This window comes from Phalangium opilio, unplaced genomic scaffold (assembly GCF_054372755.1).
Source record: "Phalangium opilio isolate 3A_F unplaced genomic scaffold, DU_Popi_V2 ptg001304l_1, whole genome shotgun sequence".
Classification (NCBI taxonomy): Eukaryota; Metazoa; Arthropoda; class Arachnida; order Opiliones; family Phalangiidae; genus Phalangium; species Phalangium opilio.
Window position 1 is genome coordinate 159,129 of NW_028324256.1, and position 17,850 is coordinate 176,978.

The following is a 17,850-nucleotide window of genomic DNA, read 5'->3' on the forward strand; positions in this document are numbered from 1 at the left end:
CTATTACTTTTGTTAATTACATTGGCCAACACGAAATTTTTCGTCTACGAGGGTATAGCTGGATCCACGAGGGCTATACATTCCTATTCATTAATCTTAATTTTAATTTTGGCTAAACAGGAAGCTTTTAGAGATACTTGATTTTCAATAAAATTTAAGAAAATATTGGAGTTTAAATTTCGAATTTGTTTATTTAAAATTATGGATCCAGCGTTACAGGTCAAGGGGTTTATCGGCGTGCTGGGGAAGGTTTGCATGTTTGTTCTCCCCCGCCTGACCGTTTTCCGAGTGGGGCTGACGTTGTATTGAGCTATTATAGTGCCTCTCGTGGCCGAAATTGGTGTTTCGACAATTAGTACCAGAAGTCCATTAAATTAGCCTAGGCTAATTTAATGGACTTCTGTTAGTACTGATATGACCGGCAACACCGCAACGGTGGCAGGGTAACTCCGGCGCCGCTGTTATATCGACGCGAATCGGGCTCCCGATAGTGAGAGAAATTTTGTTGGGAATAATTAGGCCTAAAATATTTGATCTAGAATTGTGGAAGGTTTGCGGGGCCTATTATAACGAGAGCTTTAATCTTGGTAGTGGGGACCACCACACTTAAAACAAACTACGCCACTTGCTCGCTGACCATTGTAAGCAGTGCTAGTGGGAGTAGATTTTTCGACCGCAGGTTTGTCCTTGAGGGCTGCTTTGGCTTGTTCAATGAAGACGGCATCGGCTAATAAGGCTCTAATTGACGTAAATTTTGCCGTGGCTAACGCGACTCTAAGTTCATCGCATAGATTTTTACGAATTATTCTAATTAGTGCCTGTACTGGGAGAGGTTCTGTTAATTTTCTAATAATAGTTTGCATGGCCTCAACATAATTAGTAGCGGATTCACCGAGCTTTTGAAAACGGTAATCTAAGCGTTCTAATAGAACATCATCATTCGCGTAAGCATTAAATTCATTCATGAGTGCGTCGGAAAATTCCTGAAAATCCTCGAAACGGCCTTGGTCCTCGAACCATTCTAATGCTGCACCTCTGCACATTGTTGGTATCCAATGCTTGATAAACAAGTCTTCGGGGCATCCCCGGGAGATGAAAATTTGGCGCGCTTTTACAAGGAACTCTTTCGTGTTTTCGCTAAAACTACCCGAAAACGTGGGGGGTGAAATAGGGGGAGTCCACGAGCTAGGGAGAGGCTGAGGTTGGTCCTCGTGGCGCCCATTGTTAGCTATATTTTCAGGGTTTTGGCGCCCTTCTAACCCTCGGTTTTGAGCGACTACTTGCGCGGACAGCTGCCTTATTTGTTCTTGTAATGCTGCAATAGCCGCTACGTTAGGATCGGGGGCGTTTTCGTTAGGCATGTTGGCTGGTGGGGGATTACATTTTTGCTTTCTAATTTCTCGGGCGTGATTTTGTTCAATTTTAAGAATTTAGTAGCACTCTTCGCAAGAGTAAAATTTTCCCTAAGTTAGGCTGGCAAAGCTCATGACCGTCCTGAGACGATGACATAACCCATGTTATAAGCTTAATTTAAAGCATGCACTTAATTGAACCGAACGTGTACGGGGGAATTTACTAGGTAATAATAATAGGGACCAGTGACACACCATAAAAATACACTCCTAACGTTTTTAACAAAAAATTCTAACCAAAACTTTTAATAAAGCTATCCTACTTAAATCTACAACAAAATAAACTGAACTAAAGCTACACTAATTTCACTAAAAATAACCTACACAATTACGCTACCCACGTAAACTAAACAACACTACGCAAACCACGCAGACTTAAACAAAAATTACGTTAACCACGTAAACATTAAAATATTAGTGCTAGTCTTTAAAATTCAATTTCTTTGTTCCTAATTCATTAAATAACTTAATGGTTACCATCCGTTAATTAATTGGGGAATTTTAGTAGTTCTGATCCCGGACGGACCCCCAAAATGCGACATTTTAGTTACAAGATATGAGAGATAAAAGAAAATGTTGATTTAATTAGTATCTAAATTGGGGTGGTCATTTGTCTAGGGGTATTATTTACTAATTAGTTTAAAATATCGCATTGGTGATAAATAAATAGTTCAAAATAGTTCAAATATGTTGTAGCATAATAATGGGGCTGGTTTCTGGTCCGCGTGAGCTCATAAGTAATAATTGTTTACGATACTGATTTTCTTTGTTCTCCGCACATTCGTTCGCGAACTCTTTAGATCGTTGGGCCACGAGCCGAGAGGTTGATTCCGTTGGACGGGAAAAGGGTTAATAGTCCGGCATCGTGGAAACGGGCTCATCGGGCGGCATTCCTTTGGTTCAATTCAGGTACGGAACATCGTCGAGAGTCCAAGAGCATCCCAGCATAAGAGCGTAAAGGCGAGATAGACCAAGAGCCAGTGGCCTGGACCTTACCTCATAAAGTACAAAAGGTCTGACCATTGGAATGAGTTCAGTTTTGAAGCTCATTAATTGATTTGGCCGTCTTACGCGTCACAGCTGGGGCATTTGAGGGGGGCGGGATCATGTTTGACCCTAATGAGGTATGATTTCATGAATAAAGAAGGTGGCAAATGATAGAACTGGAAATGGCGATTCCAAATATATGAAATCTGACGTCATCAAAAGGGGCCATCAATAAATCAGACGGGGGTTAAAATGGTCGAATGAGGTATGAATTTTTACCTCATGAGGTACATGTATGAATCCGGTGTTGTTTGATAGATCTGGTCGTGCTAAATAACAGAATATAAAATCTGACTGGAAAATACGCGGCTTAGGTTTAATCTGACGGGCTGATTCTTGCGTCAGACTATGACAACTTCGTGCCTCATAAAGCTAGATTCCCACTCGACCGAAAAAATCGGCGCAAATCACGCAGCCTACGTTAGAAATTTTACCTTACGTCGTCGTCCGGCTGTAGACTGTTCACACTACGACTGAATTTTGAGTTTGGCGGTAGATATTTTTGGGTCACGTGACAGATTGGAGTGGTTTCCATAACATTTATTTCGCATTATGAATTGGTATCTCTGTCGCTTAGATCGTACAAGAAAGTATATTTTCTAACCTCCTCCATAAAGACTTCCTTATTAACATCTTACATCAATATACTTCCATAAGATACATTTTTCTTTCTTCGTGGCATTTATGACGTAGTCAGTGGGATAATTTCATTGGCTGAGACACCGGCGTAACGCCGAACACGACCGAAAAATATAACGCAAATTGCGCCCGGCCGAGCGGAAATTCCGTCGGGCTCGGCGTAAAGATTTTTCGGTCGGACCCCTTTCTGCCGGGTCTCCGTCGTGATTTCCGTCGAGTGCGAGTCTAGCTTAAATGTAGCAGGTGATATATTTTAAAACCAGCCCCACTGATGTCAAGTACATTAAACTTAACTTGTTTGAGCGAGTTGCCTCTGTTTCTATCGAGGTAATGTGGTGAAATAATTTTGACCGTGATAAATGAGATGAACTTAAATTGGCATCATTTATAATAGAGCTATTTCAATTCGGGGGTAAGGAGAGTTTTTGAGGCAGGGTTTCGTCAGTCCCCGCCTAGGTGCCTTATTGTGCGCGAAATTTAGCTAAGAGTTCTACAGTGGCCCGCACGAAGGGAGGGTGAAAACCGGCTCCGTTTATTGGCAGGCCCAACTGTGACGTTTCCCCCTTCAACTGATATAGCTGTATGCAGGCACATTTTATTTCAAACTCATTCAATGAAACCTTCTAACGTTAAATTATTATTCAATGCAAATAAAGGTAAAAAATGTTACATTTTAAAGGTCATCTGGTTCATCATCCGAGTCAGTCTGATAATCAATATATACGGTTTCATCGTCATAGTCACCCTCCCTCCGTGTGGGCCACTGTAAAACTCTATGCTAAATTTCGCGCACAATAAGGCACCTGGGCGGGGACTGCCGAAACCCCGCCTCAAAAACTCTCCTTACCCCCGAATTGAAATAGCTCTATTATAAATGATGCCAATTTAAGTTCATCTCATTTATCACGGTCAAAATTATTTCACCACATTACCTCGATAGAAACAGAGGCAACTCGCTCAAACAAGTTAAGTTTAACGTACTTGACATCAGTGGGGCCGGTTTTAAAATATATCACCTGCTACATTTAAGCTAGACTCGCACTCGACGGAAATTACGACGGAGACCCAGCAGAAAGGGGTTCGACCGAAACATCTTTACGCCGAGCCCGACGGAATTTCCGCTCGGCCGGGCGCAAGTTGTGTTCTATTTTTCGGTCGTGTTCGGCGTTACGTCGGTGTCTCAGACAATGGAATTATCCCACTGACTACGTCATAAATTTCAAGAGTGCACGCAAACGCTAGATAGATTGATAGCCGCCATGTATTTTTCTTTTGGTCGGAAACATCCCACGAAGAAAGAAAAATGTATCTAATGGAAGTATATAGAGGTAAGATGTTAATAAGGAAGTCTTTATTGAGGAGGTTAGAAAATATACTTTCTTGTACGATCTAAGCGACAATGGGACAGAGATACCAATTCAGAGTGCGAAATAAATAAACCACTCTAATCTGTCACGTGACCCAAAAATATGTACCGCCAAACTCAAAATTCAGTCGTAGTGTGAACAGCCTGCAGCCGGACGACGGCGTAAGGTAAAATTTCTACCGTACGCTGCGTGATTTGCGCCGGTTTTTTTCGGTCGAGTGGGAATCTAGCTTTATGAGGCACGAAGTTGTCATAGTCTGACGCAAGAATCAGCCCGTCAGATTAAACCTAAGCCGCGTATTTTCCAGTCAGATTTTATATTCTGTTATTTAGCACGACCAGATCTATCAAACAACACCGGATTCATACATGTACCTCATGAGGTAAGAATTCATACCTCATTCGATCATTTTAACCCCGTCTGATTTATTGATGGCCCCCTTTGATGACGTCAGATTTCATATATTTGGAATCGCCATTTCCAGTTCTATCATTTGCCACCTTCTTTATTCATGTACCTCATGAGGTAAGAAATCATACCTCTTTAGGGTCAAACATGACCCCGCCCCCCTCAAATGCCCCAGCTGTGACGCGTAAGACGGCCGAATCTATTAATGAGCATCAAAACGGAACTTATTCCAATGATCAGACCTTTTGTACTTTATGAGGTAAGATCCAGGCCACTGGCTCTTGGTCTAAGAGAGAGAGCAAGAGAGCGAGCCTCTTGGCCGGGTCTCCTTTTATACCTTTTAGGTCAGATCTACGGGGTTCCATATGTCCAACCAGGACACGGCCTGGTTTTTGCGCGGGGTCCCAAAAGTTCGGGCACGATCCCATCCCGTTCGCGAGAGGCGAGTTTGCCTCGTGCGCGATGGTAAAAACCCGATGACGTAAATATTGGAGGGCTATGCCCTTTCGACCAGAATCAGTAGTCCCATCCAAAAACCAGTATTGGGGGAGTTAAAGCGATAGTGCTACAATGGCTATTTTTAAAGTGCTAGTATTTTAAATTAAAGGGGCAGTAAAATAAAAAACTGTTACAATGTCTGTATTTTTAGAGCGCGAAGATTTAACGGATCATGCATAAAAATGTTTGGACTAAGTTTTTTTAAGTACTGGAAACGCATATATTTCTTAATCTTTATTATAATAATTATCAAAAAGGGAACATTTAAAATAATTATTAAAAAAGAATATGTATAATAGAAAGTTAAAGTCATATTAATACTTCTAGAAAGTCAAAAATCATATTATTATTATTATTTGAAAGTCTCTATTTTGCGAAACTATATTTGACAACTAAAATAGTTGGTGAATGCAATCGTTAAGTTGTCAATGGTTCTTTTAATCGTTATTGAACTAATTACTAAGTTCTACACCCTGGCAAGTTGCAAATATTGCTCAACAGATGGCACCATCAGATGGTCAATTAAAAATATTTTCAATCAATACTCGCGTAGCCAGTCCCAGATTTATGGCGAAGACTTTCAGTAAAATAGTCGCTCTAGGTATCATGTGTATTTAAACTTTCGCCCAAGCAAAGAAAATTATTAAACTCATTTAATTAAAAAATCATGATCATAAAAGCCCCACTGAGCTTTTTATTAAATTATTAAACCCTATATTTCTTAAAAGCGGATTCTCCTAATACCAATCGCTATCCAATTTCTTATTTAAAGACTTTCAACATACATATCCGTACAGGGGTGGAAGCGGTCGCTTTTCTCATAACACGCTGTGTGACCATGAAAGCAGTTTTAAAATTCTCTTTAATTTCCAAAAAATAAAATGTTTCGCTTTAAAGTAATACCACGGTGTTTTAACATTCTAATGGCAATTGTAACACCTTGGTTTTGAAAGAAATTTTGCGGTTTCTAAAAAAAGCCACAATGCAAAAGAAAAGTAAATAAATTTGCCTTTTTGGAGTTTACAGTATAATTGTAATAATAGTGCTCAAACACAGGATTTCTCAAATGCATCCAAAAAAAACAGAGTTGCTGTGAAAGAATGGGTCAAAACTGCCCAACAGCGGGTGAGCCGTGCGAATGAGATTGGGTGATATGGGGGGACACCTACCCGGCTTTCCAATTTGTATTCGTTTTCAATTTAATTTTTAATTTTAAGAATTTAAACTTTTTTTCCTCTCCATGTGACGCTTGCATTGGACGTTTCTGTGTGTCTGTAAACTCAGTTTCACATTCGCAGCAAATGTGGTCGCAATTTCCGCACCGCGTTATCAATTAACCCAAATTCGGAAAGTTTCGATTTCATTATGTTATATATCACACATTAGCATTATGATTTCTTCGGCTCGTAACACGCCAAATTTTGTTATCGTCTATCCCACGTACACATTGACTTCTAGAAACGCCACCTCGTACAATGTTCATCCTTATATTCCATAAGAAACAAATTATGACGAAAATTATACTTATAACTTTCAATTAAATACTTCTGTTCACACTAACCTCTTGCTACCCACATTCTTACCAATTTATTTCAATTCAAAAAAAAAACTTATTGTCCCTTGGCTGGTTATTTCCCTCTGGTGAACCCCACAGTTCACGAGCCCCCGTGGCTTTCTCGCTATTTCGCGTACGTAAAACTCACGCCTGCATGGTCATTGTTCGCGTACGAAAATAAACTTGCACATGCATGAAAGGTAGTTCACGGTCACGAGCCTCTCTACGTTACGAAGATACGAACCCTTTGAGAGAACCAATTATCAGTGAGCTTTTTCGCTAAGCCAATTATCAACGAGCTTTTTGTAATAAGCCAATGAGAAAGCTTTATGTGGTACAAGACCGAATTTCAAGTCGGTCTGAATCTATAAAAGGCCAGGACGAACAATAGACTTGAGTCTTCAGTATTCTATATTTCTGACCTAGTGGCTAGCCCAGTCCGATCGCAGCCCGCTAAAAAGGAAGCCCCAGAGAAGTTAACTCCTGGATGAACGACTAAGTTGCTAACTTATGCCCGGTTAAATTACCCGCGAAAAGTGAAAGTCTTAATTCGTGCCAAGTATCCTGCTGCCATGATATGGCGTAGAAGTCCTGGACCTTGATATCTATCCTGCCGCCAAACTATGCCGTAGAAGTTCATCAGTTCTCCCGCCAAAAGCGTGTACCGCCCGATGTCTATCGGAACCTACCACGTTACCATGAAACGTGTTGCCGGACCATCACCGATTTATAGTGCCATCGTAAAACAATAGAAGTTCATCAGTCCACGTAATTAACGGAACTCAAAATGAGCTAAACGCGAACTTCAATATAAACCGTGAGCCACGAAACTTTGCAAGTATCAATAAGGGTTAACCAGCCTTAAGTTAAGTTTAGAATTAAGTAAACCAATTCTTGCCATTAATATTTGAAGTGTTAAACCTCTTATGAGGTCATGATTAATTTAGCATTGATTAATAAATATATTTCCAAGGTTTAATCATGTTCCCGTTTATTTCATTTACCAATGCTGACATACTTATTCAAAATACAATTCCCTAGACAACCGTACCAAATTTAATATGTTATATCATATAGCCCCTGATTATTAATTATCATCATATAAAAAGAAGTTAAAAGTTGTCGCAAAATCTGTTACATTATCTTCTACTCCATTACCATCGTTAAAAAATTTTACTCTGTGAATATCTAGGATTTCGATAAACGTCCTGGCTTTCAATGGCTGCTGGCCCATTGGGCCGAGTCCCATTAGACCAAATACTGCCAAAATGAGACTATCCCGTTTATTTCAACATCGACCAGAAGTGGTAATTATTAAATTAAAAATACGGTAAAACAGTCTGTAATAACCAGACTAGCTTAGGGTCTTGGTAGTCTGTCGTCTTTCCCCTGTGGATGGTACAAGAGAAACAAGTGTTGATCGAAATGCATTAAGGCATTAGCTCTGTGATTGAAAATACACAGGCGAAGTCATGGGTTTGTAGTAGCTTTCGTGGCTTTGAATAGGCGAAAAACCACTAAGAAAAGATTCTCTTCCAGACCTTGATGGTACTGGGAAAGAAATAATATTTTCATCTTCAAAGAGTTCACACACCCTCAATTTGTGTTTAAATTTGATGGACAGCTGTATCGAAGCAAGATTATTGGAACGTCTATCTATAGTTGAAAAATTTTCGTTAAAGTATTGTGTTTCTTGGGTTTTGCGTGGTGGGATTGGTATTACGAAAAGCGGATAAGGCTTTATTTGAACCTTTATTATATATTTTAGAAAACGTGATACTTGTTGATGAGAAGGAATAGAGGCAATTTAAAATCTAGTTTGGAAATATAATAGGTTTTTGAAACGGTCGTTAGCTAGAATAATTAAACTCAGAAATGAGTTCGGATACGAGTTGCTAGTTTAGTCATGAATAAAATAATTTTTCCCGTGAATAGTGATTTTAGAAGCTGGCTTCTGCGCAGACTTATAGAGAAATAAGAAAACTAGACTTAATAGCACGAAACTAGAAAATAGTCGTGAGAGAAGAGCTCTCTCAAAATTTCATAATTTAAATAGCGTGATGTACGACATCATATATTCTGATTGCTGTTTCTTCCCCTCTTTACGTGTAATTTAACCTCAACAATTCGAGTTCCAGTTTGGTATTGGGATTTTAGACAGTTGATTATAACAGTATCTAGCACCGTGATTGCCAAAACTAGAAAATGATGACTCCATGTAGAACTGTTCTATAAAATCCTTTGTTCGATTTGTGTTTAGAGATGAATTACGCGTAAATAGGTCGAAGTTTGCACTTTATATTTAAAGATATTCTCACGCAGGCGTGGCTCGAGAGTGTAATGTTAACTAGCTCTCCGTGTTTTTCACGCGACCTCGTTTTTGATGTGGAAAAAAATCCAAAGTGATTAATCCAGCACTAATTAGCACATTTCACTTGGTGAAACATGAATGAAACAGTGTATAATATTACTGTACAATGGCCGGAAGAAAAGGTAAGTTAAGCGTATCCGAAACTGAAAGTTTTAAACAGCCCAAAATGTTTGGTTTAATCGGGTGTTTCGTTTCTAGCTTCTAAATTACATAATAAAAACTTTTAAAAGAGCAGAAATGACGATTTTATTGTTTTCGGTTCAGTTAAAACCGCCTCTAAGTCTGACAATAATAGTTAATAAAGAATAATAGCTACGCATTTATGCATATATTTATTGTAAGATTCCCAGTAAGTGTTAGAAACAGGAAACAGGTATTAAAGTCAGTGTCAAGTCCATAAGGTAGATAAGCCAATTACCTCATTCGAGGTAGGTTTCAAGTGCTTCGGCTGATGTAATTTTGTTGTTTTTCAACTTGTTTATAAACTAACCTACCGGAAATTTTATCCACATATTAAGAATCCTGATTTAATTCTGTTTATCAAAACAGTTAACGAACAACACAGAAAGATATATCTAATCAAAAAAGCACCCAATAAATACTCCTAATGAAAGTCCAATAATCAAGCCGAAACTAGTCGAGCTATTTTAATAAAAATATTAAAAACCTTGCGCACTTGAGAAAACCGTTTCTATTTTAAATTATTTAAACCATTTTGAAATTTACCTGCAAAAAATGAACCAGAACTCTATGGCTTTATTTGGATATTCGCTGCAGTTTTTTTTTTCAATAAAATTGCCGACATCAAAATTAAGTATTTTGTTTTAATGGAGCCTGGTTTCAGTTGTAGAGTTAATGCACTTCAGTAAAAGCTGTATTTTAAGATTAAAAACTTTTTCTAGAAACCCTGGGATTATCCTTACGATTCCGCACTTCGAGTTTGGTATTTCATTTTTGAACACACGAAACGTCTCAGGTAAAGTAGGCCCGCAGAGCGAATGAAGGAGGAATACATGTCTTAGCTATGGACCCAAAGGAAGGCGTAATCTTAACAGTTTTTCTTGAGCACCAGAGGAAACCGATTACTTTTTAATCATATTTTGATTTCATTGTTATTTTCCAAATGTCAGTTAAATATTATTGCTTCAGCCTATTTTCACTGTAGTGGGGAAGGTTTTAAGAGTTAACCCATGGAACCTTCCACTCAAAAGACCTTGAATAGTTCTTGTTGGTGGCTTTGTGGTGACACGAACCCTCAGGGTCTTTTACTAACCCCCTTTTGGCCAAATGAACCTGTCTTTCTTTACCTGGCAAAAACTTGTATTCTGAAAATACCGCTCTTACAAATGGTCTAGTATTATGTTAAGAACCTTCATATTTAAGAATTGTGTAAATAATTGCACTGTGCGTATTAGAGCCGCCACATAGTCGCCAGATTTTTGCATTGGTTTAAGTGTTTGCAACCCCATCTCAATGCGGTCAAAAGTACTTTTCCCTCGTTCGCGAGCATATGGCTCGGGGCCACTCCTTCATACGCTCAGGGTATCTCTAGGAAAGCGCATTCCTAATTGTGTTCAATATTAAAGGTTCACCCCTACTATGGACTCGGATGAATGGCTTCGAAATGTAAGTAAGATATTCAAAATGAGCGCAAAAATATAGAAAAATGTTTGTAATAAAAATATCTCCGTTTCGATGAGTTTGACCACTTTTTGTACGAATTCTACAGTTTCACTCCCTAGAAGAGAGATTTCACAAGAAATCGTTTACTTTATTTTGTCCGCGTGCTTATGAATATCTGGACTATTGACGACCTTGTTACGCTTGAACAGATGTCTTTTTTGAAAATGTGTTATTGAGTAGAAAAAGAAGTAGGCTTCAAGTTATGGTGTAACAACAAGAAGCCGTTTGGCTAGACTAATACCCTATGGTATGAATCAAAACCTCTTTGTAAAAGATTCTTAAACGAGGTACAGAATTGCTAGAGCATTAATAGATTAGCTATAGTCTACTTTTGCTGTATATACTTATTTTTCCGTTTTCTCTGACTGGAGAAGTATGCTTTTGAGAAATGTTTTTGGCCCAAACTTGAAACCAAGCATTTTTTTCTGTACCATGACAACTCCTAAACGTCTCGTTTCTGTACCCAGAGATCCGTCTTTTTTGGCGCCTTGGTTATCAATTGTTACATGGTTACGTGAAAACTTCAAAAAAGGATAAGCCTTTAATAGAATATTTAAGGTTATAGATATCTCGAACGACGACTACTTTTCACCATCCGCCGAGGCTGGGGGGGATTAGAGTTGAGGCAAGGAACTTCTGGGAGAGTTTTACCGGGTATAACTAGCGTGAGATTTTCCAGAAAAGCAGAACCCGAAATGTCGAGCGCGGTTCTAAAAAATAGCGGCATGGTTTAAAACGTGCCATTTTAGAAAAAGTTGATGTAGTTTTGGGAAATAGCTCTGTTAAATTACAGGTTTGAACAAATCTTAGCCCTGTAGTAGGCTTACCTAATAAGTACTGCAAATAGATCATCATGCCCTTATCTCACCTAATTTTTTCCATTTTAAACCTACTGAACTTAGAATATCCATATCTATCCTAAGGCTTACCTGACCTACATTATCGAAGCTAAAATAACGTAGCCTAACCTTACCTTATAACCGAACCAAACTGTTCGATACCGATCTCTCGCAAAAGTGAAAATTCTTAACCCTCTACGACCAAGCCCTAAAACCTGTAACAATGACAGGCAGAGAACGGGTTTTCGCGGGAACTCTTGTACCCGTACCTGTCCCTTTTGTTAATTTTTTCTATCACATATTTTCGTCAGTCGCGAATTCCACTCCCTTAATAGAAGTTCGCTCGGCTCATACAAGCAAATTAGTTTTTGATTTTACAATACTTGTTTTCAAATTCTTACATTGATTAAAAGTTCGTTTTGTTTACTTCAACTGCGTATTAATTTCTCACGACACCGAACATATTTTGGTCCGTCGAGCCGGATCTGTTCGCAATTAACAGAATTATCCAAAAATCAATCAACATATTCGAGGTGAACCGGCAAATTTTCGGAAAATCGTGAAAACTGTGCGTGTTAAATGAACAATCAACGTCAACTTTAACTCTAGAATTATGGATGCATTGCGGCACAAAAGAAGGGCAATCAAAGGCCAAATTACGCGATTGGAAACAATTGTTAGTGGACATGCTTCTCAACCATGGGGTGAAGCAGGACTAAAATTATACGTGAACAAAAGTGAACAGTTAATATTGGATTTGCGTCATTTACAACAAAATATAATCACTACGTGCCTTCCAGCTGATTTTCAACCTAAAGAAGCAGAATATAACGCTTTAATCCAACGACTCGAAACGGTAAACATATTTTTTGCTTCTGAGTTAAGTCAAACGCAAACAGCCTCAGCAGCGGCCTCCAGTACTACCGCTCAAACAAGCGCGCCAAGTGCCGATATTAGACTGCAAAAACTAGATTTACCGACATTTGGAGGTAACTATGTAGACTGGTTATCATTCCGCACTAACAGACGAAGCCGCTCTGTTAATAAAATCCATCCCCACTACGGATGCAAATTACCCAGAAGCGTGGGATATTCTTTTGAATCGATACAATAATACGCGTGAATTAATCGATGCTCAACTAAAGCGCTTATTTACACAGCTTCGAGTCAATCAAGAATCATCTTCGGAACTCCGAAAGCTACTCGATACAACTTCAGAATGTATCCGCTCTCTAAAGGTGCTGAACGAACCAGTTCAACATTGGGACTCAATTCTCGTCTTTATTGTAAAGGAAAGACTAGATCCAGAATCAAGACGTCAGTCTGAGCTTTCACTAAGCCGTACAACCGCACCAACCTTTGACGACCTCCGAACCTTCCTCGAACAACGTTCTCGAGCGATGGCGGCGGCTCAAGAAAGCAGTGTCAAAGCAAAACCACAGTCTCACGCTAAAAGATCAGTACTAACCCATGTAGGGACCACTAGAGCAAACTGTCCCATATGTAAAGCAGAGCATAGCATTTACAAATGCTCAACTTTTGCCAAAGTGTCAGTCAACGAACGTTGGGACCTAGTAAAAAAGACATCCTTGTGTTTCAATTGCTTGCGGCGTGACCACTCAAGTCCAGATTGCAAATCAGGTCACTGCAATTTATGTACCAGCAGACATAATACGTTGCTTCACGCAGAAACAAAAACGGAAGCGAAAACTGATGCACACATCGAACCCGAAGTTATTTCCCATATCTCAAGGGGAGAAAAGAGTAACTCTCAAGTTCTTCTGTCAACCGCAATGGTTCTGGTCAAGGACTTCAAAGAAGTATTTCATCCAGCTAGAGCTTTGCTGGATTCAGCCTCAGAGGCAAGCTTCATCACTGAAAAATGAGCCAAACGATTGCAAATAACGATAACAAACATTGACGTTTCAATTGGGGGCATTGGAGCTTCAGTCCGAGGGTCATCTCGCGGAATAGTTGAATTAGAACTTTCTTCTACTCGGGAAAAAAAGGCTTTACTAAAAGTAGAGGCGTTAGTACTAAAGAAGCTAACGAAGAACATTCCAAGCATGGAAGTGGATCCTAGCTCCTTTATTCATTTCAAGGGACTTCAGTTAGCCGATCCCCAATTCTACACTCCCCAGGAGGTGGATATCTTACTGGGTGCAGACGTGTACTTAGACATAATTATCGATGGACAGTGCAAGGGTCCAAGCAACATGCCAAGCGCTGTCAATAGTATATTCGGATGGACTATTTCTGGCCCATTCAAAACTGACAATCCTAGACCAGAAATACAAATTCATCACTGCACAATTGACGAACAAGTCAGAACATTCTGGGAATTAGAAGAGCTGCCCACACGAAAGGTACTGCTCCCCGAAGAAAAACAATGCGAGATACATTTCTCTGAAACTCATTATCGGGATGAAACTGGAAGATACATGGTTCGACTTCCTTTCAAGGCCGAACCCAACACCCTAGGGGAGTCTTGGAAGATAGCCATGCGTCGCTTTCATCACGTAGAACGTCGATTACAAAGCAATCCAAGGGCTTACGAAGCCTACAAGAACTTTATGAATGAATACGTCCAGCTGGGTCACATGCAACTCATGGATGTCGAATCAGCAGCACACAACTACTATTCACCTCATTTCGCAGTTCAAAATGAGAAAAGTAGCTCAACTAAAACACGGGTCGTATTCGATGCGTCAGCCAAATCATCAAATGGCATATCTCTCAATGATATTTTATTAGTCGGTCCCAAACTACAAGACGACCTAGTAAACATCCTTATTCGCTTCCGCGTTCACGCTATTGCAATGAAAGCTGATATTGCTAAAATGTACCGCCAAATATGGGTCCATCCCGAAGAACACAAACTTCCAAAGAATAGTCTGGCGGCCAAGTCCAACTGAACCTTTGCAAGACTATAAACTCTTAACGGTTACTTACGGTACAGGATCAGCTTCGTATCTTGCCACTAATGTTCTTCAACAGCTAGCTCTTCTGGTCAAAGAAAGCTTTCCTAGAGCGTCAGAAAAACTAGCAAAAGACTTTTCGAAGGATGATTTGCTCTCGGGCGCCAACAACATCGAAGAAGCGTTGCAAATACAAAAGGAATTGTTGAACGCTGCAGCCAGCGCGGGATTTGATATTCGAAAATGGGTATCAAATGAACCAGCTCTACTCGAATCCATTTCTCCTGACAAACAAGAAATTCCAATACCAATATTGTTTGACAACAAGGCTTCAGTTACCACACTAGGTTTGCCTTGGACACCGGGGACAGATGACTTCTCATATGTAGTCACGTCACTATCATATCGCAGTACCATCACCAAAAGAACGGTCCTATCCGATACTGCAAAAATCTTTGATCCTTTGGGATTACTTTCTCCAGTCATCTAACGAGCAAAGATATTTATCCAAGATCTTTGGAAACAGCAACAAGACTGAGATGACCCGTTACCAGAGTCGTTCGTCTATCGTTGGCAAACTTTCCGCAACGATTTGCCATCTATTGAAACGATACGGATACCTCGCTATGTATCTCAAAGAGAGCTGAAGAGCCGCAGTCTACAGGGATTTTGTGATGCTTCGGAGAAAGGATTCGCCGCAGCTGTATACATGCAAACTCTGAGTTCGTCTGGCGAGATAAGAGTGGAACTTATCGCATCAAAAACAAAAGTCGCTCCGACAAAAACTGTAAACGTACAGAGGCTCGAACTCTGCGCCGCCCTTTTACTCGCGAGATTGGTAAAATTGATCCAAGAGGCACTTCCAAGTACAACAGACATTGTTACAATTGTTTGCTGGTCAGATTCAAACAACGTTCTCTCATGGCTAAGAGCACCTCCACACAGATGGAAAACTTTTGTCGCCAATCGTGTCGCCGAAGTTCAAGAAACCCTTCCAAACGCACAATGGTGACACGTGGCTGGCAACGCAAATCCAGCTGATTGCGCATCGAGGGGAATGTCAGCCCGAGGGCAATTTTTCTCTATGGTGGCATGGGCCAGAATGGCTTTCGCATGATACTTCAAGGGAACCTGAACAGCAGATGGAAGAATCCGAATACTGTCTCGTTGAGGAAAGAATTGTCAAGGTCTACATGGCTAGATACCAATCCGAAGGCACATTACTCTTTCCCTATTCTTCTCTAAGAACACTAATCCGAGTCACAGCCATAATCTTCAGGATGATATACAATTTCAAACAACCAAGAAAAGATGCTTGGACAAAGGGGCCATTGTCAGCCAAAGAATTGGATGATGCACTTTATCACTGGGTCAAGGTAGTACAGTCCGAACACTACCCCAAGGAGATTAATCAGCTGAAAGGGAATTCCCATTTCACCAAAAAGCAAACTGTTGCCACTCCAACCGTTCGTGGGTCGACATGGCGTCCTAAGAGTTGGTGGTCGTTTGCGAAACGCGAATTTACCCTTGAGCCAGACATATCCAGCAATTATTCCGCGAAAAAGTCGTTTAATGGATCTCCTAATAAACTATGAGCACACGAAAAGCTTCCATGGTGGATCACAACTTATCGTAGCAAACCTTCAACAGAGGTTTTGGATCATTGGCATCAGGGATGCAGTAAGATATCAAATGAAGAAATGCATTCGCTACACTCGTCAAAAAGCTATGACTGTCCAACAAATGATGGGCGATTTACCCTCAGCGAAAGTAAATAAAGCCAGATCATTCCTGCAATGTGAGGTGGACTACGCTGGACCATTTCTTCTTCGCGTCATAAAGGGCCGCATACACAAGATGTACAAGGCTTATCTAGCTGTGTTCGTTTGTTTCACGACTCGAGCCATGCACTTAGAACTTGTAAGTGATATGACCACAGCAGCATTCTTGGCCGCACTCAAACGCTTTGTCGCTCGAAGAGGAAAATGCCAGAGCATGTACAGCGACTGTGGAACAAATTTCATAGGAGCTGATCGAGAAATGCGTGAGTTTTTGAAAGTCATCGCAAAAACGCCACACCAGAAACCAAGTCTTAGGGTGGCTAGCCGACGAAGGAATATCATGGCATTTTAACCCGCCAGCAGCACCACATATGGGAGGCTTATGGGAAGCTCGCGTAAAATCCGTGAAATAATATCTGAAGAGAGTAGTTGGCAACGCAAATTTAACTTACGAAGAAATGCAAACTCTCCTTTGTCAAATCGAAGCTTGCTTAAACTCCCGTCCTTTAACAGCCATAAGCACCGATCCCAACGACCTCACTGCTTTAACACCTGGACATTTTTTAATTGGAGGACCCATAACTGCTATTCCTGAACCTGATCTAACCGGGGAAAAGATCAATCGCCTCTCCAGGTGGCAACTAAGCCAACAATTGCTCCAGCACTTCTGGTGAAGGTGGCGCAATGAATATCTATCTCGTCTTCAGCAAAGACCAAAATGGGCAGCAGCCAAAGCTAACTTAGCAGTTGGGGATCTAGTATTACTCAAAGATGAGGATCAACCTCCCACCAAATGGAGAATGGCACGACTCTTCAACTGCATCCAGGAGCAGATGGTTTGGTGAGAGTGGTCACAGTAAAGACGGCAACAGAAAAAGAATTAACAAGTCCCGTCGTCAAGGTTTGCAAACTACCGTTGGACTAATTACACTTTCTATTGAAATGAATATTTCAAGGTAGGCGGAATGTTCGATACCGATCTCTCGCAAAAGTAAAAATTCTTAACCCTACGACCAAGCCCTAAAACCTGTAAAAATGACAGGCAGAGAACGGGTTTTCGCGGGGACTCTTGTACCCGTACCTGTCCCTTTTGTTAATTTTTTCTATCACATATTTTCGTCAGTCGCGAATTCCACTCCCTTAAAAGAAATTCGCTCGGCTCATACAAGCAAAATAGTTTTTGATTTTACAATACTTGTTTTCAAATTCTTACATTGATTAAAAGTTCTTTTTGTTTACTTCAACTGCGCATTAATTTCTCACGACACCGAACACAAACATTATCATAAAAGACATCCTGGTTGTACAGCTCTTTAGGGAACTTCTGTAAAA

At 40.2% G+C, this 17,850-nt stretch overlaps 1 protein-coding gene across 1 annotated transcript; it reads left to right on the top strand.

Annotated features, from left to right (window-relative positions):
- Positions 1-13,885: 13,885 nt before the first annotated feature.
- LOC149583939 (uncharacterized) lies at positions 13,886-16,870 on the top strand. Its single transcript, XM_089863956.1, has 5 exons — positions 13,886-14,711; positions 14,779-15,084; positions 15,292-15,603; positions 15,668-16,231; positions 16,284-16,870. Exons 1-5 carry the CDS (start codon positions 13,886-13,888, stop codon positions 16,868-16,870), a joined length of 2,595 nt encoding a protein of 864 aa, XP_089720082.1.
- Positions 16,871-17,850: the final 980 nt, after the last annotated feature.